The following is a 26,041-nucleotide window of genomic DNA, read 5'->3' as shown; positions in this document are numbered from 1 at the left end:
CCGACGTAAAATACTCCAAGTCACTTCTTACGTCAGGCCGAGTTGCTGGGGACGGCGACGAATCGACACTCCACGGTCTTCGTCTACACTCTCACCCACGGCTGCTATATTTTCTTCATTGCACACTGGACATGGTCAGTTCGATCGAATAATATCCAATAATGAATGCTGGGTCTGAATATGGGTGATGGTGTTGCGAATACGCCGAATGTGTTGACCATAAGTTGAGCGAAGCGCGCGAAACACAATTTGTATACGTTTTTAAGGCGTACGTTCCATGATGAAATGCCTACAACACAAAAATGAAACCCTGACACGATTCACGTGTGATCTGTCAAAAAAAGGCCATTGAAAAAAGTAAGTCTGCTTGGATCACTCGTTAGATACCGGCTACTAGTATACGTAAAGATTCACAATTGCTAGTATCGGAGCTAATAGCGCAATATATTACTGTTTAGATAACCTAATTGATATAAACAGAACATGATTAGTTAGTTAGTTAGTAAGCATGTGGAACCACTTATAATCACGTATTGAGTACTGATAGCGCTACCCCTTATTAAGCTGTATATCTTATAGAAAAGTGATAACAAAAAACAATAGATTACAACTAATATGTTGAATAAACTCCAACAGTTTGGTGCGTATGGTTAATAACCATGAGATAAGGACTGAACTTGAATTTATGAAGTGTTAAATTGTTTAAAAACCGAATATAGCATAACTTTGTGATAAAATCGCTTGAAATGAAGAAGTATTCAGCTCGAGAAATAAGTGTGGACGATAAGTGATTTTTAGTAAGCAAAAGGTCGAAATTAAGCAAAGAACGAGCATTTCCACAAAGATTGATATTTTAGTGGATAACATACCGGGTCCTCGTCGTTCTATGGTGCACACAAACTAACATACAACGTGGCTGACCTAGCCGAATGTGTGAGACTCAATTCAGAAACCGGTACCACGACAATCGGGTCTACGTAACCAGAACTATACTGAATTGTTCTCCGTTCAAGGACTGCCTACACGACAGCATTCTCCAAACTATTTAAGAAATCTTTTCTGGCGCTATAATAACCACAATGAAACCAGGAAACATCGACTTTTTTTACAGACACCCTGTATTATTTACTAACTAGCCTCAACTGACTCACCACTACAAGGCTTATAAATCAATAGGCTTTCTGACTTATCTGGGGAAATAGATGCGGCCTAACTTGTGCGAAAATCAGATACGAAGTTAGAGATTGGTAACTTGGACACAATTATTCTATAGAGACAGGACGAGATTCAAATACCGCAGAATGCCACACTACAAAAGATCTTTTTCACGTTAAGTTCTGTACAGTTTGAAATCAAGATTTGATTGATTATGCTGTATTGACGTGAAGAACGAACAATCCGCTAAGTTTTGAGAAATATCAAGGGAGATATCTGTTGGATCCATCCAGAAATCTTCAAAAAACATGTTTGGACTTGTACGAAATGCCTCAATATTGTCGAGGAAAATGAAATACATTAGAAAAAGACACAGTCATAGGAATCACCCTGTAAGTGTAAGTCTAGTATGATATGACTGAAGTGGCTAGATTAATTAATGTGAAATAAATTACGAATAAAGGCCACACTAAATGCAAACATACTAGGCTAAATGAGACTTTAAATACGCTAGACGTTGCTTCCAGCTGAAATAGTGGGCTAAAACGCCACATGAAAGCGATTAGCAAGGCACTTCAGCATGGGAAATACGTAAAACAAAATCGGCACAATATGGTGATAAGATGTAATGTAGGCCATAAATAATATACCGTTACCAGTGTTAATCTAAGTACATGCTCGAAGAAGTAAAACTAGCACTTTAGTAGTCGTATATCGACAACGGCGGAAGGCAGACAAGAAAAGAAGCCATGAGTTGGACACGAGGATTTACACTCTTGGTTGCGGCGTTTGCCTTGGTCAGCGCCGTCACCGCCACTAAGGATGAAACAATTTTCGAGCGTACCTTTAGACAGCTGCATCAGGAACCGCCACCACCTGAACCGGAGTCACAGAGTCGCGCCAATATAGAGTACTTGGAGATCGAACAAAAATTGGATAATTTCAATGAAAGCGAAACGCGCACATGGCAAATGGTGTGGGAGCATAGTTAGTGATGTATGGGTTGAAATTCTTATGCATATTTTTCTTGTCATTCTACAGCGCTACATATCTAATGATGAATTCTACCAAGAGGGCAGTCCCTTCTTCATATTTGTCGGCGGTGAATGGGAAATCTCTACTGGTTATGTCACCGGCGGACATTTCTACAACGTAGCCAAAGAGCATAATGGTTATCTTTTCTACACCGAACACCGTTACTATGGCAAAAGCTGGCCGACAAGGTGGGTCGTTGGCTATTAAATACATGTAATGATAAGGAATGGAAGACGTGTATTTACCGAAATTTCGATTTACTCTTTTCAGCAATATGGACAATGAGAACATCAGATACCTGGACGTACGCCAAGCTTTGGCAGATTTGGCGCATTTCATTGAGCATATGCGTGCAACCATACCTGGCGCCAGCAATGCGAAGGTTATACTAGCCGGTGGCTCCTATTCGGCTACAATGGTGACATGGTTCAAGAAATTGTATCCTGAATTGGCGACAGGTGCTTGGGCTTCGAGTGCGCCACTCTTTGCTAAGGTCAATTTTTTCGGTAAGTGAACCGGATCGAAGAATAGCATTTAAAAATCGGTTGGTGATATAAGTCAGAAAAGCGTGTGTGGTCTGGGCTAAAGGATTGGTTTTCTCAGCGTTCGCCAATAATCACATGTTTTCTTAAACGAGCTCTTTTTGGAACTGTTTTACAATTAGTTACCAAATAAATCCGGAGAGTAAAATCGTAAGCGGCTGAAAAGGAAACAGTTTCCGATTAATTTGGTGCAGATGCTTTAGCCGACTAGATTTAGCACTCCCTGTAACTATTCTATCAGAGCAATCTGTTTTAAAAGCACTCGTTTTGAAGGCGCACCGTTAAATGCTCTTAAAGACCGTTGACTTTTTAAGGTTTTATCTATCAGTCTTTCAATTATTTTTTTTTTTGCCATAGAATATAAGGAGGTTACCGGCCAGTCCATACGCTTAGTCGGTGGCGAAGCCTGCTATAACCGAATTGAAAATGGTATTGCCGAAATGGAGAGCCTGTTCGCTAACAAGCGCGGTGCCGAAGTGAAATCAATACTCAAACTTTGCGATGCCTTCGATGAGTACAACGATTTAGATTTGTGGACCTTGTTCAGCGAGATTTCCGACATCTTTGCAGGTGTTGTGCAGACACACAAGTGAGTGCCGAAATGACAAGAGGAATAGCTAAAGAAATATAATAATATTGCAAATTTTCGCTCTCTTTCTACCCCACCTAGCACTGGTCAAATCGAGCGTGTCTGCAGTAAAATCATGGAGGGTGAAACTGACATCAGCGGCGTTGCTGGGTATTTACTAACGCAATTCGGTAGCGCTTCTTGCAATCAACTAACCTATAAAGCCATTATAGCCAGCATGATGGACTCCACCTTCGATAATAACATAAGTAAATGGTGCAAGACAACTTTTTTCAAACTTAATTTTAATGGCAATGGGTTTGCTTCCAGTGCGTCAGTGGATTTATCAGACCTGCAATGAGTTCGGTTGGTATCAGACGTCCGCTTCTAGCCAACAACCTTTCGGCACCAAGTTCCCTGTGTATCTCTACTTGCAAATGTGCGAGGATATCTATGGCGAACGCTTCTCCATCGAATACGTAGTCAGCCAGGTGGCGGCCACCAATGAACTCTTCGGTGGATTGGAACCTAATGTCGAGAATGTTTACTTCACACACGGCCAACTGGATCCGTGGCGCGCAATGGGCATACAGAATGCGACCGAGGCCACGATTGTACCGCGTAAGTAAAATTATTTATTTATTTTGGAATAATAATACATATTTTTGCTTTTTCCTCCCAGTCTACGCGCATTGCAAAGACTTTGGCGCGCTCAGCGACAATGACAGCGCCGAAATGCGTGCGTCAAAGGAAAAATTCGCCCAGTTGGTGCGCGAATGGCTCGGCAGCGATAGCGTGGCTAACGGAGCTTACTAATTTCTAATTACGTAATTAATTGCGGTATTTTGAAAACATTGTTAGTTAATGGACTGATTGTCGTAATACGAAGGCGACGTGTGTCAATAAAATTTAATACAATGAAATTCAGACTTTTTTTTTTTAATTTATGACTATGATAACTCTATAGGTGTATTCGAATATATCGACACTACTTTTACGATAAGTACATAGCCACTGGTTCAACTTCTACAGGAGTAATATTTTAATCGTATTTTAGTAGAAATTTTTGCTTCGCACGGAAAAATTAATTTATACACTAAAATCTAAGGAATATATTGAATTTCATAAGTCTCCTTAGAAACTGACAGCTTTCTTAGACTTCTTCAATCTGTAGTGTGCCTTTATCTCATCTAGTGCTTGACTATAGCAGCTGGCAATCTCTGCCAAAAATAACTCTGATAGAGATCTTGCTTAAACCTAATGGGTGGACCAAGTCGAGGTACTTTTTTCAATAGCATTTTTTTGAAAGACCACGCGTGAGTCGTGTCAAGCTGTCAAGTCACTTACCACTGAACAACAGTTACAAATCGTTCAACTTTATTGCGAAAATTCACATTCCGTAAAGAATGTGTTTCGCGCGTTTCACTCCACTTATGGTCAACATAATAGGCCTGCTGAGCGTACTATTCGAAACACCATCACCCATCTTGAGACCCAGCATTCATTATTCGACCGAATAGACCAAATATAGCAGCCATAGCTGAGAATACGCGAAGACCGTGAAAAGTCGATTCTGCGCCGCTCGCTGCAAACCGGATTGACGTATGGAACGACTTAGCGCATTTTCCATCGAGATCTTAAATGGAAAGCGTACAAAATACAGCTTGTACAAAAGCTGAAACCGTTCGACCTTCCCAAGCGACATCGCTTCGCTCTATGTGCTCTTGAAACGTTTTATTAGATATTTGATGCCTGAAATTGAAGCTCGTGATCTCGGTGACATTTGATTTCAACAAGACGGTGCCACTTCCCACACATCGCATCAATCAATGGATTTATTGAGAGAACACTTCGGTGAGCAGATAATTTCACGTTTTGGGCCGGTCGATTAACCACCAAGATCGTGTGATATCACACCGTTAGACCTTTTATTGTGGGGATATGTAAAATCTAAAGTCTATGCATTGTGCGCATCGATTCGATCGAAAATTGGACTCAGCGGATGGACCAACTGAGACGTAGTCGCGGCCAACATTTTAAAGAGATAATCTTTGAAAAACAAGTGCCAAATTAGGGTTTTTCAAATAATAATGAATATTCTCCATTAAATTTGAAGTTTCTGTGCTTTTTCTTTACAAAAGTAGGGAACCTCGAAATGGATCACTCTTTATATATGTATGTATGTAAATGATCAGAATGATAACACAAGCTGAAGCCCGTGTAACTGTCGATGTGACGTCCCTTTGCACGTGCAAGCTGTAACTGGAGTAAAATTGAGATATAGTAATGAAAATTGGTACAAGTGTTCCTTGGCAAAAAAATAATGGGGGACGAGAGCGTAGATGGGCGTTGTCGGACCACTGCCACGCCCAGAAGATGCCATTAACTGAAAACTTATAAAGTGTCATTACTAAGCACTAAATTAGGATATAGAACTATAATTTGACACAGGAGATGAACGTAGCGAGAAACACGTAGGTAAAATTTTTTTAAAAAATGGGCTTGGCCCCGCCCTCTCAAAGGTTTAATGTACATATCTCCCAAACCATTCAAGTTATAGTAACCAAATTCGTTTAGACCAAATACAAGCATTATGAAAATGGATGAAATCGGATGATAACCCTGCCCACTCCAAATATAACAATTCTCTTAAAAACGACTGCAGGCACAATAAATCAAATAAATACGTCAGAGACATTTAATTTTACACAAGAGATGATACAAGAGGGTTTTCTTGAAGCCTCGGTCAAAATAAGACGATATTAGTGGCACCACCCACATTTAGAGAAACACATATCTCAGGACCTACTCAACCGATATCGAGTAAATGTCGTTCGCAATGTTAACTTTAGATTCTTATATTTTAGTGCGAAAAATCGGACTACAACCACGCTTAAAGTAAGCCCCCTTATGACTAAGAATTGTCACAATCGGACTACATGTGGACCCGAGTTCCTACAGCGAACATTTTATCGGTCTGTGAGGCATGTTATTGAAATTCGGAGCACAGTATGCCTGTATGTCAAAAATGAATTGTATCGGATGAAGGCGTCTCTTCGCCGTCGTATACCTAATACAAAGATTTTTGAGCTTCCGATTTACTTTATACCGCATATATCGGCCAAAATTGTATGTGGTATTGCCAAAAATAGCTAAAATTGGTCCCTTAGACTCCATACCTAATATATGTACAATTATCAAATATTAAAAAGTGAATGATATGGTGTTTGAAAATCGTCTGGCAAGTATTGGAGAGAGGGCAAGAGAGCTCGACATCCCTCGCGAGTCCGTTTGAATGATTTTGGTGGATATTTTAGGTATGAGATGTGTTCTTGCTCGACTCGTCCCAATAAAGCTGATTTTTTCAAAAAGAGTATCGTAAACAAGTCTCTTTGGACAGGCTTGATCGTGCGAATTCCGATCCCACATCTATTGTTTTTTTTTTCGATATACGGTCGTATTGAGGCGTTTGCGTGAGAACATCCGTAGAAAAGGGACGGAATTGTGGAAAAACAATTCATGGATTTTACACGATGATAATGCACCAAAGCATCGAGCCAGTATTGTGACCAAAAAACGCAGATATACCAGATTTGGTTCCGTGTGATTTTTCTTGTTCCCCAAATTGAAATTATCGCTTCGAGAAACCCGTTTTCTGTCGATCGAAGAGATAAAACCAAATTCGCTGAAGGAGCTGAAGGCCATACCAAAAAGTGCTTATGAAAAGTGTTTCGAGGACTGGAAAAATTGTTGGCATGAGTGTATTACAAACTTTAACTTTGAAGACGACAAAATAAATATTGATGAATAATTAAATATTTTGGAATTTATTTACAATTTCCGACGACCAACCAGCCTTTAATATCATGGTACAATCACCCGAAGTTTTACTTATCAGCTGACACCGGTATGTATTAAAGACAGAATAAACCATTAGTATCGTTAAAACACATAATTTTTTTCTTTTACATAATCCAGAAATGATAATTCAAATATATATTAATTCGGGTATTACCGGGGGGAACAACAATGTTACCTGAAAACGATAACTGCTGGCCATAAAAAATAGTTAAGCACAAGAATAATCAGCCCCCTCTTATCAGAGTGGGGGCAATAAAGTTACCGAAATGCTTACGAGGAAATACAAAGTATAATCGTAATGGTGGACACATCGATAACCGAAGGTATTTATAGCTGGATTATTAGTCAGGGGCGGTCATTTGACAAAATGAGGTCGCTACAAATAGTTTTAGTGTTGGTTTTCGCGCTGTGCGCGTCCACGGCCACGGCCAAATTCAATTTGGATAAACTGCGAGCGGACTTCTTCAATGCGACCGGTTCCAAGGGCAGCCTTTATGTGCAAAGTTTAAAATATTTGCAACGTGAGCCGCCCGTAGGTGGGGCGCTCAACCGCGAAGCTAGCCCTCGAGCCTTGAGCACCAACACGATCGAACAGAAATTGGATCATTTCGATGAGACCAACGAAAAGACATGGCAAATGGTAAAGAATTGATGAAATGAAAACGTGCTTGTTCAGAATATTTAATTATGGAGATTTCTTCTCTCCCTTTGTGTAGCGTTATATGGAGAACGATGAATACTTTACGGAGGGTGGACCGATATTCATTTACGTCGGCGGCGAATGGACCATATCATCGGGCTCCATAACACGTGGTCACTTTGTCGACATGGCAAAGGAGCATAACGGCATACTTTTCTATACTGAGCACCGTTACTACGGCACAAGTCGTCCAACAAGGTGAGTGACAGCGCTCTATACATATATCACTTTTATGCAAAAACAAAAACATCGGACTTTGGTAATCTCTTTAGTGACATCACGGTCGATAACTTGAAGTATTTGCACGTCAAGCAGGCGCTCGCCGATTTGGCACACTTCATTACATATCAACGTGAGAACTATCCGGGTTTGGCGAATTCAAAGGTCATAATGGCTGGCGGCTCATATGCAGCGACCATGGTTGTGTGGTTCAAGCGCCTGTATCCAGAGCTCTTAACCGGTGGCTGGGCTTCGAGCGCGCCACTTTTGGCTCAGGTAGACTTCAAAGGTATTCAATGCAACAAATTGCCAAGCAATGAATTTTGATATAAAACAAAAATATTTGCTTAACCATATAGAGTACAAAGAGGTCGTCGGTCGGGCACTACGCGAATTGGGTAGCGAGCAGTGCTACAATCGTGTGCAGAATGGCACAAAAACTTTGGAGACCATGATACAGGATGGTCGCGCTGCCGAGGTAAAGGCCATGATGAAGATTTGCAACAATTTCGACGAACATAACGATTTGGATGTGTGGACGCTATTTTCAAGCATATCGAATCTCTTCTCTGGAATCGTACAATACCAGACGTAGGTTGAGTGGGTCATTTATATGGGGGAGGAGCATTATGAAAATTGTTATTGTGTTTAAGATCATAATCATTGTTTCTAGCGACGACGATGTGCCGGTTCTTTGTGACTATTTGCTTGCTCAGGAGGATGATGTGGTAGCCATAGCGAAATTTCTTTTGTTATATGTCGGCTCAGGCTGTGTTGACCTCAGCTATAAGGACACGCTGACCTATTACATGGACTCCACTTATGCACAAGGAGCAAGTGAGTACACATGAATAATTATTCATATTAAATATGAAGAGATATTTTAAACAAAGTTGTTGATAAAGAGGTAATCTCACAGATGGAAATAATACAAAATAATAATAAAAAAATATGCAGCATAATATAAATTAAATAATTAATTCATAATTTAATTGCATAATATACACTAAATTACAAAATGGAAAAATTCAAAAAAAATTTATAAATAATATTAAAAAAAGAGTATTAAATAAAACTAAAGGTAATTATTTAATATATATTTTATATATTTAATATATTATTAATTAAGTCAATTTTTAATATGCGTTTTAATTAAGTCAAAATATAAAAAATAGTAAATAAAATAATACATTTTTAATTATTTAATTAACTTTATTTGCAATTTATAAATGAAAACGAAAAAAAATAATAATGAAAATAAATAATTAATTAATAAAATTAAATAAATAATAAAAAATAATAATAATAAAAAATAATAATTAATGAAAATCAGAAAATTATTTAAAAATTAGTGAAAATAAAAAATTATTTAAAAATTAATGAAAAAAAAATTATTCAAAAACAATTGAAATTTTAATTTTTTGTATCTGTTTTAATTAAGTTAATTTTCAATTTATTTTTCTTCGTCTTTCCAATTTTCTTTTGAATTTAAATAATTAATAAAATTAAAAAGAAAAAATACAAAAAAATAAATAATGAAAATCAGAAAATTATTAAAAAATTAGCGAAAATCAGAAAATTATTTAAAAATTAGTGAAAATAAAAATATAATTTAAAAATTAGTGAAAATAAAAAAATTATTTAACAATTAGTGAAATTTTAATTTTTTATATCCGTTTTAATTAAGTTAATTTTTAATTTATTTTTCTTCTTTTTTCAATATATTTTTTTTAATTTAAATGATTAATAAAATTAAATAGTAAAACTATAAAAAAATAAATAATGAAAATCAGAAAATTATTAAACAATTAATGAAAATCAGATAATTATTTAAAAATTAATGAAAATAAAATAAAACATTTAAACATTAATGAAATTTTAATTTTTTATATCCGTTTTAATTAGGCTAATAATTTTATTTTAATTAAGCTTTTAATAAAATAACTAATTCAATTAATAATAATTTCAATAAATTTTTTATTTTAATAAATTAATTAAATTTCTTTTAATTTCTTTTAATTAATTATGTTGTTAAATTTTAATCACGTTGTCTTATGCTAATTGATTCAATAATTTTACGAAATTATATTAATTTTAATGAAAATTATTTAATTAATTGATCTGGCAATTTAATAAAATTATATTAATTTTAATGAATCAAAATTTTCAATTATTTTTATTGAATACTTTTCAAAAATCTAACTAATTATGTCCGAAATTTTAATTAATTTGGTAAATTAATCAAAGTATATTAATTTCAATGAATCAAAAAATTACTAATGATACAAATTTAAGCAATAATTAAATTTATTAAAACAAAATATAAAAATTATTAATTAAAATAAAAATTGTAATGGTGAAATTAATATAATAATTAGTTAAATGAGATACGTTAAATTAATTAAGCAATAAAAATAAAAAATGTCGAAATTAAATTAAAGTATTTTTTTAATCTTATAAAAACCGTAAAATTAGAAAGTATACTAGGTACTTGAACCACTCAAAATAAAATTAAATTCATTTAAAAATAAAAAAATAAACAACATTATAAAATATGTATTTTCAAAATAAAAATAATAAATTTGATATACAACCAAAAATCATGAAATTAAACTGCTTAACTGATTTTATTCATAATAAATTAATAAAAATGTACGAACAAATTTAAATTATAGTAAACTAATATAACATAGAAAAAGTAAATATAAGAAATTAAAAAAAATAAAAAAAAATAACTTAAAAAATTAATTAAAAAAATAGAAACAAAAATTAAAAAGAAAACAAAAAAAATAAATTAAAAAATAAAACAATAAAAAAAAATAAAAGTAAAAAATGTAAGTAATTAAAAAAATAAAAAAAAATTACAAAATAAGATAAATTTATAAAAAAAATTAAAAAAAGATAAAAAAATAAAATAGAAAAATTTAAAAAGACATAAATGAATTAATAAAAAATATTAATATTCAAATTAAAATTAAATTAAAACAAAAAATTGAGAAAATAAAATTAAAAAAATAATAAAATTAATAAAAAAAAATTTCAATAAATAAAAAAAAATTAATTTAAAACATAATTATAATAAAATAAAACAAAACAGAAATTATAAATTGAAACATAAAAAATAATAATATTAAGAAATAAAATAATAAAAATTAGTTAATAAATTAAAAAAAAAATTAATAAAATTACAAAAAAATAATAAAAGAAAAAATTATTATATATATTATTAGTAAAAAATAACCACTTGAATTCAATTATAACTAAGAGCAAACATTGGTTTAAAAAAGTAAAGCAGACGGCATTAAATTATTTTAATAATAATTTCGGATTAAATAAAATTATACAAGATTTAATATTAATATTAAAGAAATAAGGGATATTAAAGCTAAATAAAATAAAACTATTATAATCAAAATAAAACTCTATTTGTTAGACTGTAATTACAATTCAAAACAAAATTTAATTTTTTCCAAGAAATCTCAGCATATTAGTATATTCAGTTAAATCAAACTGACTGAGACTTTCCATAAAGTATTTTTATAAATATATAATTAATAAAAAATACATTTTTTTATTTTATTTTAAATATTACTATAAACAAAATAACTAAATTTGTTGACAAAAATAAGTCAATTATATTAATTTTACATAAATGAGAATCTAGAAGAGTGATTTCCAAAGCTTCAGATCAATTGAAATAATATATGACTCTATATAAAATAAATTTTAAAATATCATATCAATATCGCACTTCTACTATTTGCCCCTCAGGCCGTCCCTGGTACTATCAGACCTGCAATGAATACGGTTGGTATCAATCGTCCACTTCACTTGAGCAACCCTTCGGCACCAAATTCCCCCCACTACTCTCGACCACACTGTGCAAAGACGTGTTCGGCGATGAATACACCAACGAAAATATCAACGCCAAAGTTGCGCAGACCAATGTGGATTTCGGCGGCTATGCACCGGATGTGACAAATATTTATCAGACACACGGCGAACTCGACCCATGGAGTGCCGTCGGCCATACAGCCGAGTATGGCGCCACCATCTTACCACAAGCATCGCATTGCACCGATTTCAGTTCGATTAGCAGCGCCGACACAGCAGAGATGCGTGCCTCAAAGGAGAAGCTAGCCGAGTTGGTGGGTCAATGGTTGGCCGACGCGTAGAAATGCCTACGAATGCCAAACGGCAATCAATAGCAATAACACATATTTAATTCTGAAACATTATTGTGACAATATTTTGACTTTCTGATTTGATTCGCTTGATAGAGTGAAATATAAATGGATTATTGTTATTGATTTCGTATTTTCATTGATAGGAAAATTTTTAAATATAAATGGATTGAAAAAAATTCGGAAAAAGTTTATCATAACAATTTGCAGGATATCTACATTTTCGAAAAGTAATAGGACTTGACCACAGATTTTGATAAATTTAACAAATTGAATACTTGTTCAAAATGTTATTTTTGTTTAGCCCTCCAAAAAGGAATTACGAAAATTCATTTTCTGACCAGTAGATATGCAGATTTACCGAGTTTCACACAGAATTTAATCGCGTACCTCTACTCTAACAAACTGCATTTTCATCACTGCAACTGACAACTGACCAATCAGCCACGGTGGGCGCACGCTCCGAATTCGCGGCGAAAGAAAATCAGTCTTATGACTTTCCGGACAAACCCTGTACATATACATGTTATAGTCAACCGATTTTGATAATTCTCACTGTCCTCTTTGCTTTTAACGGTCAAATAGACTTTTTCAATGTTTTTTGACAACGTGTGAATCGTGTCAAGCTGTCATGTTATTTTTGTTTAGGATTACGAAAATTCATTTTCTGTAAAGAATGTTTTTCGTGCGCTTCGCTCAACTTATTCGCAATACCATCAGCCATATTGAGAACCAGCATTCATTATTGGATAAAATTCGACCGAATAGACCATGTCCAGCACGCAGTGAAGAAAATATAGCAGCCGTAGCTGCAAAGACCGTAGACCGTTTACAGACGATTTGGCGCCGCTGCCATCAACTCGGACTGACGTATAGAACGACTTGGCGCATTTTACGTCGAGATCTAAACTGAAACGAGAACTGAAGACGCTCGACCTTCCCAAGCGACGTCGCCTCGCTTTATGGGTTCTTGAAAAGTTTCAAAAAGAAGTTTTCGAGCCAAATTTTTCGATTTGAAAGGGATAATCTTTACAAAAAAAAAAAAATACCAAAGAATGTTCTTTCCTCAAGAAATTTGAAGTTTCTGTTTTTTTCTTTAGAAAAGTAGGGAACCTCAAAATGGACGGTTTTCACTGTCAACCTTGTATTTACAAGATACCTATTGAATTTATAAATACTTAAGTCGAGATTGGATAATACAAAATCTCTTTTTTATATTTCACGGTTCATCAAATATTCATAACGAATGATTAAGTGAGGTTAGATTTGATCATTCGGATCAGTTTGGTCGCCGATATGGCAATGACCTGTTAAAACCCGACAACTAGGTAGTGGCTTGCCTTACTGAGGACAAAGGTCTCACTAAATCGACCTCGGGCCAAAAGGATCTTGCGACAGAGCAAGAACTGAAATAGCGAGTTAATTGGAGGTTATAAAAGAAAACCTCATTTATGAAAAATCGGTTGTACAATAGCTTTTAGACATTTATTGTTTTTAATTTTTTGATTAAATTTAATATCGTTTTTCAATGCATTTTCTCAAAATTTTGTTCACATAAAATTTGTAACGCGTTTTTGATACACCTTACACGATAAAAAAAAATTGTCAAAATTCTACTAATGCCATAATTTGGAGAGAGAGAGAGAGAGAAATTGAGAAAGTCTACATATTCGCGAAAATTTAGTCAATACATAGAACAGCAAGTAAAACGCGGTTCCCAAAAAATCCACACTACAACGGCTTAACTATCGCGTCGGCGCTTATGACGTCCGACTCATCCTCAACCATGATCTCCTGCGGCGCTACATTATCGAAGAACTTATCGAAATCGTGCGCCTTGGAAAGCTTTGTGCGAAACCTTCTGTACTCCTCACGTTCGCGTTCATCAAGCTTTATGCACCTCTTCGCCTTGAAACTGTATTCGGTGTGTAGCACCGTATAGCCCTTGGCAGTGACTGCCTTCAGCACAGTTTCCAATTCGCTCGGATTGCACTTAAAGTTGACAGCGCCCGTCTCGTAGTCGACCATTTCAATGCCTTGCGCTTTGCAAGCGATCGCGTCACGCGTTATCGAACCCTCGAGATCGCTGAAATCCAACGAGGTCTGCAGCGAGATGATCGCCTCGATGGTGGCGCTGCTGAAGAAGTTGTGCATGACGTGCACGAAGCTGGCATTATAGTTCCGCATCAACGGCAACAAACGTAACTTCAGTTCGGCCGTAAGCACCGAGCGCAACGTGCAGATGAGAAATATCCTACGATTGCAGCGTATTTGCAGCAGTTGACGGTGTAGCGTGGTGCGCGTATCGGCGTAAGTGTTGATGATTTGCTCCGCTTCATGCATGGAGAGACCCTGTTCGGTCACTCGGCGCACTGCTGTCTTCAAAAATCTATTTTGTCGCTGATTTGCCGAGTTGCCTTCGTAGATGGCGAGTCGCAACTTGTGTGCTAAGCGGCAGTGTAGCGGTGCTAACGGCACGCTCTTCCCCATGGGTAGAAATTTCGGTTGTTTCTTAATGTTCTTGTGCACTTCAACAGGGCATTCGGGCGAAAAGCGACGACTGGTGGTTGGTTGATCTTTACGCCGATCGGCCTCTTTACTTGCCGTTCGAAAGGAACGCATTTTGAAGAAAATTTTGACTAATACGGTTTATTTCATGTAAATAAATTCTTATGTTCAAGGCAAGAATAAACACATTTTGACAATAACAAATTTCACTTGTTTTGTTGTGTATGAACATTTACGGAGGAAATAATTTTCGAATTTGTTTTGTTTGTACGAATCATGGTTGCCTACTCCCTTTGAGGTGTTCTATAAGTCTAAAATTTTTGTTTCTTTCACTAAGTCATTGCCATTCAGAACAGCCTTCTAGACCTCTGGAGTGTAAAATTGCACATATTTCAAAAATAAACGAGTAGTGACTCACAGCGACCTTGTTGAATTTCAATTCGATGGTTATACCTTATCGGACCCGAAGAAGTACGTGAAATCTCGGACCTCCGTACAATTTCCCAGGGGAAGCAGCAGTTTTAATAAAAGTTACGCCAAGCCGATCCCCGCATAAGAGAAAACAATTTGGAGATTCGGCAATTCCACGAAATGCACGAGCTTTTAGCTGACAGTTTGCACTCTTCACCCGGCGGCGAAAAATACCAAAAGACTGCGCGAAACTTACTTTCACTGATGAGGAGTTTTAGAGTGTCTTCAGGAAGACAAAATCGCAGACATCCATTGACCTAGATGGGATAAACATGTTGATGTTAAAGCAGCTAGGCCCGATGGGAGTAAGTTACCTAACTTGGTCCTCAACATGTCGTCGATTACTATTCATAGTACACGCGACGTGTGGAAAGTCGGAGTGTGGTCTCAATACTGAAACTTGGGAATCCCGTTAACTAGAATCCGCTAAGTTCGTTAACTGTTCTTCCTCAGTTGTGAAGACACTTGAGTCCATGTTACTGCCGGGCTTTCCTCATCACTTGAGTCCTACAAACTATCAACATTGTTTTCGGAATTTAGCGTCATAAACGCCCAGAAAGATCAGGGTTTAAATTAAACACTACTGTGTGACAGGACGATCTCGTTGGACTTGACACAGCCAATCATAGAAGGCTACTAGAAGGCATCGACCAATGGAAGCTCCATACAGGGCTTCAGAAGGTGGACCATCTGAGCGGTCGGAAATCATACGTACTATTTCGAGATCAAAATTCTAAGTTAAGGAGAATTTAAAAAGGGGTGGTGTCTACTACTTACTGTTTAACTGCTATATTGCTAAACTCCCGCAACATTAGGGAAAATGGCAATGGAATCGATGGTAATACTCTCCCCCAATAAGTCTACAGCGACCATATTCACTAACTGGACGAAGGAGAACAGAGCAGAGAGCTGTCGTTAAAACTTGCAGAAACCATCCCTGCAGTCGTCTGCCTAAAGTGTAGCTGCCTCTTGGGCGCACCAAAGAGATATTTACTTGATTTTGTCAAGGACTTCGAACAGTACGTCGCCCAGACTACAGACGCAACAAACTTTAGACACGCACTGACCGACATTCACAGTGGATTCATCCACACCTTCACCAACTCTCCCAGTGAATTGTGTACTTGATCCAAATCACCATCTATAGCAGAGGGAATAGTTCGAGTAACGCCGAGAAACCGGAGCGACCCTAGAGAAATATGGTTTTGGATACTAACGCAGATTAAACTCACTCCTAATCAAAATCGACCACGACATACCAAATGCATGTCCAGCGTATAAAGAGTGCCTCTTTGCTTGTCCAGCGATCGTTACTCATCTAACATTCCCCTTCCTATGTTCCGATGTCTCGAAACAGAACGATTCCTGGGCCTGCCGTCAGAAAACTTCGATGAAAATAAACTTAAACTTTCCACTCAAGCGGTATTAGGTATAACAACAACCGAAGTACAGACCCTCAACAAGTTCTTGAAATCGCTATTCGACAGCAGTTGAGAAAAGGCAAAGATTAGTTGTTGGTTACATACAATCCAATGTAAGGGTCTAAACTAGACAGTTCCAATATAGTGGCTCTGGATAGGGTCTGTGGACAGAGTTGACAAAGCTCTTAGCCTGACCAAATAATTCACCATAATTATGGTATACTTCTTGCTGTCTCCTCAAATGCAACGGTATAATGAGGTCTGCATGCTTTTAGTTATGGAGCTAAGCGAACTCCTCACCGAGAAGTGTCTGCCAAATGTTTACGTAGAATCCATCTTTGTAGCAGCTTGATTGCGGCGGAACTGCACTCGAGAAACATCAGGAGAACATTTTTACAATTTGTTTTAATTATTATTCCCTGAACAAGGTATATTAAGTTTGCCACGAAGTTTGTAGCACTTAGTTAGAAAGAATATTGCTTATTTAAAGGCTGACATCTCAAAAATATTTACGAGATACCAAATGAACATATGTAATTTATGTGGACACGAGGACATGAGTAATCAAACGATTCTTATCAATTAGTAATTTACTAAGTTCACAGAAACAAAACATTATGCAAGACCATTTGCACCAGATTGTGAATTGCTCTAATATATAATAATAATAAAACAGCACTCACCGTATCAGCAGCCGTTAAATTAATACCCAAACCGCCAGCGCGTGTGGATAGCAGAAAAACAAAAATATCTTCCCTTGTCTGGAAATCGGCCACCATGTCACGACGCGCCGAAATCTTGCTCGAACCATCCAGGCGCATGTAGCGATGTTTGCGATGCCACATGTACTCCTAAAAGAACATAAAATGCTTTGAATGACACAATCCTTAGCAGTAATTATGGCACTACGCACCTCCAACAAATCAATCATTTTCGTCATTTGTGAGTAGATAAGCACACGGTGACCCTGCGCTTTGAGGCGCGTCAGCAAGCTATCCAGCACCGCCAGTTTGCCGGCATCGGACACGAGCGTTTGCTTATCCGGCACAACAATCGACGACCAGCCATAGCGCGGACGACACAGTTCCAGCGCAGTGTTAACCAACTGCAAACCAACAGCGTTCTCACACTGCAGGTGACGTATTTGAGCCCAAGCAGCGTCGCGGCTCTCACAACTGTAAACAATTTGATAAGAGGATTATTACTTTAGTACACTAAACATGTTAAGATATTTACTATAAGTTTCGCTTGACGGCCTGCACGCGCTGACTGAGTCCGTAGAGAAAGCGCGGCATTTCGAGCGCCTCGCACTGGTATACGGTGGGCGTGCGTGGCACGTGCGGAAATTCGGGCAGCAACTTGGCGTTGCTACTGACATCATCTTTGTGCTTTGATGTGGACTTATGTGACTTGGCTGGCGTGCTGCTGGCGTCTACGCTGCTCTCCAAATCATATTCCGTTTTTATGTCCAGATCTTCACTGAAACGCAAGTGAGCCATTTTTTGCGTCGGATCACCAATGCATTTGCTGCGTATAACGCGGTGTTCGATCGTTTCCTGTATATTGACTGTTTTGTAACCACCGAAGGCGTAAACGTTGCTCTCGCGGCTCGTCTATTGGTTTTCAGAGTTGAGTTACCGTTTTATTGACTGTCCAAATATGAATTTTCATATACTCACCACACCAGTGAAGAGGAAATTACGCAAAACACTTTGTTGCAGCATAAAACTAGGCTGCAGTGGTTGCTCCAGCGTCGGTTCCAAGAGCTGAAAGCGCGTGGACTTATAATGCGGCCACCATTGACGGCGGTAAGCGAGCAAAGCATATTGCAGCAATCGGCGGCGATAGTGTAATATGCTGAAATGTGGTGAATTAACAAAGGTATGGTGAATTAACAAAAGGTATGGTGAATTAACAAAGGTATGGTGAATTAACAAAGGTATGGTGAATTAAAAAAAGTATGGTGAATTAATAAAGGTATGGTGAATTAGTTAAATTATGGTGAATTAATAAAAGTAGAGTGAATTAAAAACAGTTAAGGAAAGAGCACCGCACTCACTAGGCAATCAGTCCGTTGATGGTAACATCCTCCAAATCAAGCGGCGAGAGATCACACAAACGCGCGAAACTGAAACAGCAACTGCCGCTGGCGTTCAAGTCCACATAGCGCGCATAGTGCTCACTGGTCTTTTTGGTCCTACCGGTAAGCGGTTCACTGAAGAGCGTTCGATGCACGTAGGCCGCCTTGAAGATGGAGTAACTGGCGCGTAAAAAAAATATAGTTTTAAAAAAAGGGTTTTAGTGATTAAGTAAGATGGACACCTGTTGTACAGCAAATGCCGCTTGCTGGGCAAGGCGCGTTGCAGCAAGCATTCGGAGTAGACCAAACGCGGCAGCACATACTCCTCACAGCGCATTGCAAACGGACTTTTTGCGTCGCGTCGCTCGAAGAGCTCGGGATGGTTGCATACCTTACGAAACTGCATGACCAAGTTCATGAGATTTGATGTGAAATTCTTATCGAAATGATGCCCATCACCGGCGCTACCCGCGCCACCTCCAGTGAAATGCAACAAATCCTCGATGCGTATTTTCTTCTTTAACGCCATGTAGAGCAGTTTCTGGCGTATGGTCAGCGGGCAGTAGACCATAATCTCAATCTTATCGGACAGCTCATTCTCCACATCCTTTTTGATGCGTCGCAACATGAACGGCTTGAGTATCATGTGCAGACGTGATATTTGCTTCTCATCGATGCCCGTCTTATTCTCCGCATGCGATTCAATATCCTTCGAGAACCATTCGTTAAACTCATCGTGCGAGTCGAAGAGGGTGGGCATAATGAAATGCAAGAGCGCCCACAGCTCAGCCATGCTGTTTTGTATGGGCGTGCCGCTGAGCAGCAGCCGATTGCGGCAATTGAAGCCGAGCAACAGCTTCCAGCGCATGGAGGAGGCGCTCTTTATGGCCTGTGCCTCATCCAACACCATGTATTGCCACTTGATGCGATTGAAGTATTTGTAGTCGGATACGATCAGTTGATACGATGTGATGACCACATGAAAGCTGGCGTCACGCGTGTGCAGATCCTTTTGCTCCCAAAATTGACGGAGAATTTTGCGCTCATTCGGCGAACCCCAATAGGGTACGACATTGAAGTCGGGCACGAAACGTTGCATCTCCTGCTGCCAGTTGTGCAGCGTCGACGCCGGCGAGATGATTAGAAATGGACCCCAGACACCGTAGCGCTCGGCCACATGGCAGAGAAATGCAATGGACTGCACAGTTTTGCCGAGACCCATTTCGTCGGCGAGTATGCCGCTAATGCCCTGGTCATAGAGATTAGCGAGCCAGGTTACACCTGGAATTATTTATAGTTCGATATTATAAAATATTTCTCGTCAAAAAACTTATAAAAATACGCACCCTTAATTTGGTAGGTCTTGAGTGTGCCTTTAAACATTTCTGGCTGCGGCACATCGGCCTTCGCCGGCGTCACTGGCAGGGACGACTCCGCATCATCCTCTTCTTTTTTAATTTTCTCCATGGCACTGCTGTCTGTAGACTCGTTCTCCTGCTTCAAATGCGCCGCCACATCGAAACGCCGCGTCTTATCGCGATCGGCAGAGAAAGCCAGTTCAGCGTTCTTCTGCGCCAACGACTTGTAGTGATCAGCATCATAGTCGTCATAAGCGGCGAGACGCGGATTGATTTCCTCATCCAATTGATTTAGTATACGCAGCTGCTCCTCTTCAGTGCCCTGACCCAACTTCTTCGACATAAAATGCGCGTAAAGCTCCGTTTGCGTGATGAGGAAGTTTAGTTTTCTTTGCTGCCGCTTGGCCTCTATGATTTCTACATCCATCTTGCGCTGCTCCTCGGCTTCTCGTTCCATGCGCCGGCGCGTATCGCGCTCCACACGCTCATAGCGCTTCCAGTAGCCCATCATTTCGCGCGTGAGGCGTTTGGCGCGCCACACGGTCTCCTTCATGACTTTTTGTGAAATCATAGCGCGTTGGCGCACAACCTTCGAGCACATAGTGGCCACACGTTTGCAATTTTGCAGCACTTCCTTGTGATTGTTGGCCTTGCCGCGCTGACAGCGGCCAAGCTCCTTTTTGGCCATCAATTGCCAGACACGTCGTCGCCGTGCTGCCATTACTTCGGGTGTACGTGCTTGCTGACTCTTACGACGACGTCCACGTCCGCTATGTGGCACACCACTAGGTGGTAGTAGTGATAAGTTAGCATCTAAAGTGCTATCCATTTCATCGGTTATATTGTCATCCTCATCATTAACTGCAGAAGTGTCACCAAAGGCATAATTATTCAACTCGGACGGTGGGATTTCACCAGGCTCAGGTTGTTCGACCTTTGGTTTGCGTGGCTTACGCACTTTGGGCTCTTTCGGCAACTTCGGCGGCTTTATGGGTTTCTCCTTCTTAGTACGCCGCCTACGTTTACGCACGCCCACTATGGATTGTTGATGTTCGGGAAACATGTCATGGTTGGAGAGCATACCAGCACCGTAATATGCGTATTGAGTATTCTATAATATAAATTACTTTATAAGAGCGCACAAATAATTAAGAAACAAGAAAAAACATTAACTTCGATATCACCGAAGTTATAATACAAATACTAATAATTCCATACACAAAGTTGATTTTCATCTGTTGTAGCAGTACCAAAACATTCCTAAAGTAATTTCGAAGGATGGTGCCGAGTTGACACATGGTCCGATCAGAAAAATCTTTTTCGAAGATTATATCGTTATTTTGGACAATAATCCATTTCAAATATGGGGATATTTTTTTATTATTAATAAAAAAGTTTTTCATACTAAAGGAGGATTTTCATATGCTGTAGAGAAAAGAACGTGTGCAAAATTTTACATCGACATCTCAAAAACTGAGTTCCCGTATATACAAACGGACAGACAGTTGTGTAAAATAACTCAGCCCGCAATATATTTTATAGGGTCTGAGAGGTGTTATGAAAAAAAATATATATATCCTATTCAGGATATAATTTTTTGGCCTTACCGTTGTCTTTTTGTAGAAGTTTTCGCGATGTCTCTGTTCGAATATATGCGTTTTCAATAATTCTTTTACATAATCATCTTCGTCACTTATTTCCGTCTCAGTATCAGTATCGCTGAGCAACACATCGTACAACCACTCCCTATCATTTGTAATGTCATTGAAGTTGAATAAATGCGTTTTGACACTTTGGCGCTCTAAAATATATATTAATAATGCTTACTGTGGAACATTTATCATTATTTCTTACTATCATACCTTCTTTGGTGCCAAGTCGCCGGTTGCGTTTTTTGCGTGCACCACCACCCTCATCATCAGAATTGTCCGTACCGCCCGTACCTTGGTGTACGTCTTCTTCTGTAGCGTTCGAATCATCACCACTGCTGAGCGGTTGTGATAACACCTTTTTTGCGTGTTCCATGAAGGGTCGCATATTTAAAGCCGCCTCCAGTCGTTGTATATGCAGAGGTTCCGCAATGCGCCGTTGGTTGTTGGGTTGTGCTGCTGCAGACTGTGTTGGCGTTTGCGGCCCCATGGGCGTCGGTATTTGGTTCATCATTCTTGCTGGTCCGTTGGCGGGTGCGCCAGTTTGAAGCATTTTATTAATTTTTTAGCTCACAATTTCCTAAATATAAATGTATATATTATAGATTTCAAGAAAATTTTATCATTTTGACGCAGCTACCTTGTTTTGCTTTAAATGCATCCGCTGTAATGCACAATGTCCGTTGCGTTGTGCTACTTCCGCTATTCTTTACATGCAATTCAAATTCAAATTTCGAAAAAAACCAATTGTCCAGAAAGTAATTCGTGAAATATGCATACGTAACGCTAAGAAATTTCACATGCGCAACCACAAATTTTTCTTTATCACCACACAATGCTGTCACAAGTCATACGCGTTTTACATGCTAGTTGCTGAGGTTCGATTGAAAAGGCAGCAACAAAACAAAAATTGCAAATAAAGCCAACTAAACGAAAATTCTTATTAACTTACAGCTGATTGGTTAATTGCTACTGAAGGGTTGCATGCGCACGAAATTGCTTGATTGAATTCACTAAAATCACACAAAATTTTGATACAGAAAAGGGCTGTAACACCGAAAATGTTTCTACTACGCTTCGATTAAAATCGTAAATTTTTTTCTTTATCAATTAATTATATTATAAGAGCCAATAAAATAAAAAAATTTTAAGCAGTAGCTGCAGAAACCCTACACCGCAGTCTTCTTCTTGAAAACTGAACCAAAACAAAAATAGAACGAAAGTTTCCGCAGAGTTGCATCTGGCATTTAACAAATGTTTAGCCATCCAATTCACACACATTCGGCGAAACATTTTTTGCTTTCGTAATTAAAAATACTTTATCTTTAATGATTAAAATTTTGTAAATAGCAGCCTTCAAGCCATGTAATACAGATAACATTAGTGCCCAATAATGTAAATTAAAAGTGATTTAGTTAGGTTTCAAACCATTCCCAATAAGAATTTTATATTTGCAGCCTGCGTTGTTGTTGTTAATATTCCCAGTAATTTTTGTAAAAATTTTACTTAAATTGTACACAAGGCCTCTATTATCATAAATGTTTTTTTGTTATGTAATGATAATGAGAAGAATAAACCATGAAACTTTTGCAAAATTGTATGCCGTAAAAGCTAACGATAACGAAGTATACTTATCGATTAACTTTGTAATGTCACTGTCATACCACTCATATTTGGATAAGCCAAGGCTAAAGTAGTTAACAAAACAAATGTATATTATTGAAACTATTTTTCCTCTTAATTATGTACTGTGTGCAAGGAATAAAAACGGAACGTGATGCAAATTCAAGAATGATAGAGTATCTATCATTCTTGATGCAAATTAATGTATTTCATTGACAATTTTGGCAATCAGTCTTCGTCGTTCAATTTGTTGCAACAGCTGTTTGCATTGTTTACATTTGAGCGCTGCCTCCGCGTTGAAAAGCAGAATTTTTTTCCTTTATGTGTGATTTTATATTCAATAGTAATTAAGTAATAAATGATGTAGTAAGGCAAATACTTAATTTTTTATATCCCACATTAAAAGCTTCCTTTCCGATGTCTCTATGTTAAATATGGCGTCAGCGGAAAGATAAAAGTGTGAGTATAAATATACTTAGTTACCAAACTACGTATATATAATATTATTTTCTATTTATTACTAGGGAAAAATTTACTTAGCAACAGCTTCAATATTACATGTCGTTCTCTAAGCAAAACCCAGGTATCGCACGGGCCTAGCAGAAAGGTGAACAACAAAAATCATGCTTGAAGTCGTCTGCTTGAAGCGGAGTCACATCCTAGGAACATTAACTTTTTTCCGAAGCGATCAACTTCAGACGAGTAGTGAGCACACATCTCAGTGTAGCCAGCAACACCATCGTCGATTATATTCCAGTGAATGACGACGGGTTGCCGCGTGAAATTAGAGTGACCCTAACGCTACTTTAGTCTGGATATTGTAGCAGGTTAAACACCTACCTACCTAAAACCAAACTCGATTATAGCAGGCAATAACATTGATGAAGCGGGCCCTCAGGCCAATAAATATTGTGTCTAAGAAACCGCTTAACTATAATTAAATAAATATTGTAATTTTTTTTATAACATATTGTGAGAGCTGGCTCAAAGCAAATCTTTTAAATTGTTATAAAAATAAATGTGAATAAAGAAAAAATGGTGTCTAATATTTAAAAAGTTTAAATTTTTGACCTTATTGAATAATAATTCAACAATTCGTCTGCAAGGGGTGTTAAAGAATTGCATTTGAGGTAGTATATTGAGCGATGGAAGAACTTGTTGCACGAATGCCAATCGGAGCTGTTGGAGTCTAGTGCCTCCATTATAAAAGAAAAAACATCTGCGGATTGCGGAATTCGCGATTTTCAATAATAGGGCCCTTGTGATTTCTCACTTTTTAGTTAATTTCTGGCGTGAGACATGTGTACTACTTTCTTTGTCATTGAAATCAGAAAGGTCTTAAATGCTTCCGAGGTTTGGATTTCCCAAAAAACTTACGAGCCTGATTTTACCTTATTTTCAAGTGTAAGCTCTTCTTTAAACCATGGTGGCACTCAGCCATTAAAAATATCAATACAAATAAATAGGTACGTATGTTCTTTTCCAATAGTTGAAAGCAAAATTGATATTCAACTGGCGTGAATATTGAACTCACGTGAACTTAACCTTTGCCATTGTTCGAATGATAAGTTTTGTATTGACTCCTCTAGCTACAAAGTTCACAGCCAAGCAAACAGAATAAATGGCAATTTGAAATGCAGTTTGCGCCAAAGTGAATGTAAACAATAGAAGAAACAATGTGGTTAGAAAGAGTAGTAACAAAGTGAAAATAAACAAAAAAGAAATTGAACTTAGAAATAATAACAACCAGTAAACAGTTTCAACCACAGTCGCGTCCACGTAACCGAAATGTAACCGGTTTTGTGACCGCCTTACCGATATAAGGATAAACCCACCAAAGGCGTTAATTCGTTCTCTCTTACGCAATTTAACAACAAATTCACATTAAATTGGGATCAAGTCCAGCGATCACATGCCTTTCCAGCGGAGAGGAAGCCTTCTTCTGCCTCTATTACCATCAATCGAAACAGATTATATAAGTATATTCAGAGCAGAGAAGCTTACATCCATTTGGCGGAACTGGCCTTCTCTAGGGATTCTACATGGAAGTCAGGATTGAATTGCGCTCGGTAGTATATCTCTTAAAAATTTGGACGGTCAACAGCGACGGGATGCTGAAGTACTTTGGAATACTTTTTTTGAGATTTTTATCTGGGACTCATATAGCCGTCAATAGAGCAAAAAATTGCTTTCCCATATTCTCTTGTTTTCGGAAATATTTTTGTTTACTGGGTTGAGCTTGCAGGTGTGATGGAAAAATAAACAAAAAACCCCTTGCCAGCTGCACAAAAGTTATTGCCACTAAATTGCCATTTGAAATTTTCAAACCTTTGCCTTCGTGTTTGAGTAGAACGCATTGTGGCACCGCAGCTGCTGCAAAATGTTGAAAATTAACAAGTTGTTTGGCACGCTCACTATTATGGAGGTGAAAATTCAGTTTGCGGCGTAAATGTGCAGTTACGCGCATTTCAGCGATGGTCAATCTTTATTTTTAGTTTTTGGAAAAACAATAATCTGAAAAGTTCAACTTTATTTATTTTTAAAGTTCTCTTGTTGGGTTACACTTGCGAGAAAACGGTTTGTTTATTGAATAAATACGGCAAGCAAGTGCGAGTATTAAAGAAAAACTTAAGAGAATAGCGAATCAAACAAACAACTGGCGTAAAA

At 37.8% G+C, this 26,041-nt stretch overlaps 4 protein-coding genes and 1 long non-coding RNA gene across 6 annotated transcripts in view; 3 read left to right on the top strand and 2 right to left on the bottom strand.

The window, feature by feature from the left end:
- The window catches only part of LOC126759545 (chromatin-remodeling ATPase INO80), an 88,516-nt gene extending 63,591 nt beyond the window's left edge, over positions 1-24,925 (bottom strand). The window contains exons 1-11 of one of the 2 annotated variants that reach the window (XM_050474421.1): positions 24,909-24,925; positions 22,392-22,624; positions 21,965-22,331; positions 21,710-21,903; positions 20,091-21,213; positions 18,987-20,025; positions 18,724-18,924; positions 18,344-18,521; positions 17,901-18,277; positions 17,578-17,839; positions 17,348-17,515 (exon numbers count right to left, since the gene is read on the bottom strand). In XM_050474421.1, coding sequence (XP_050330378.1) covers positions 17,348-17,515; positions 17,578-17,839; positions 17,901-18,277; positions 18,344-18,521; positions 18,724-18,924; positions 18,987-20,025; positions 20,091-21,213; positions 21,710-21,903; positions 21,965-22,304 — 3,882 coding nt within the window. In that variant the 5' untranslated portion in view covers positions 22,305-22,331; positions 22,392-22,624; positions 24,909-24,925. Of the gene's footprint in view, positions 1-17,347; positions 17,516-17,577; positions 17,840-17,900; positions 18,278-18,343; positions 18,522-18,723; positions 18,925-18,986; positions 20,026-20,090; positions 21,214-21,709; positions 21,904-21,964; positions 22,332-22,391; positions 22,668-24,908 lie in introns of those variants that run through there. The other variant, XM_050474413.1, reaches the window with a different exon arrangement.
- On the top strand, positions 1,834-4,223 carry LOC126759598 (putative serine protease K12H4.7). Its single transcript, XM_050474476.1, has 7 exons — positions 1,834-2,129; positions 2,197-2,378; positions 2,461-2,696; positions 3,090-3,321; positions 3,403-3,569; positions 3,631-3,921; positions 3,983-4,223. The coding sequence occupies exons 1-7, from the start codon at positions 1,905-1,907 to the stop codon at positions 4,114-4,116; spliced, it is 1,467 nt and encodes a 488-aa protein (XP_050330433.1). The 5' UTR covers positions 1,834-1,904; the 3' UTR covers positions 4,117-4,223.
- LOC126759588 (putative serine protease K12H4.7) lies at positions 7,529-12,341 on the top strand. The gene is made up of 6 exons (XM_050474464.1): positions 7,529-7,801; positions 7,878-8,059; positions 8,134-8,369; positions 8,440-8,671; positions 8,754-8,917; positions 11,852-12,341. Exons 1-6 carry the CDS (start codon positions 7,529-7,531, stop codon positions 12,253-12,255), a joined length of 1,491 nt encoding a protein of 496 aa, XP_050330421.1. The 3' UTR covers positions 12,256-12,341.
- On the bottom strand, positions 13,984-15,045 carry LOC126759637 (uncharacterized). Its single transcript, XM_050474587.1, has one exon. It carries the CDS (start codon positions 14,884-14,886, stop codon positions 13,996-13,998), a length of 891 nt encoding a protein of 296 aa, XP_050330544.1. The 5' UTR covers positions 14,887-15,045; the 3' UTR covers positions 13,984-13,995.
- On the top strand, positions 23,344-24,422 carry LOC126759665 (uncharacterized). The gene is made up of 2 exons (XR_007667039.1): positions 23,344-23,833; positions 23,899-24,422. It is a non-coding gene; the product is annotated as an uncharacterized LOC126759665 (long non-coding RNA).
- Positions 24,926-26,041: the final 1,116 nt, after the last annotated feature.

Source organism: Bactrocera neohumeralis, chromosome 2 (assembly GCF_024586455.1).
Source record: "Bactrocera neohumeralis isolate Rockhampton chromosome 2, APGP_CSIRO_Bneo_wtdbg2-racon-allhic-juicebox.fasta_v2, whole genome shotgun sequence".
Classification (NCBI taxonomy): Eukaryota; Metazoa; Arthropoda; class Insecta; order Diptera; family Tephritidae; genus Bactrocera; species Bactrocera neohumeralis.
Note: the sequence above shows the minus strand (reverse complement) of the source record. Positions and strands in the feature narration are given on the sequence as shown.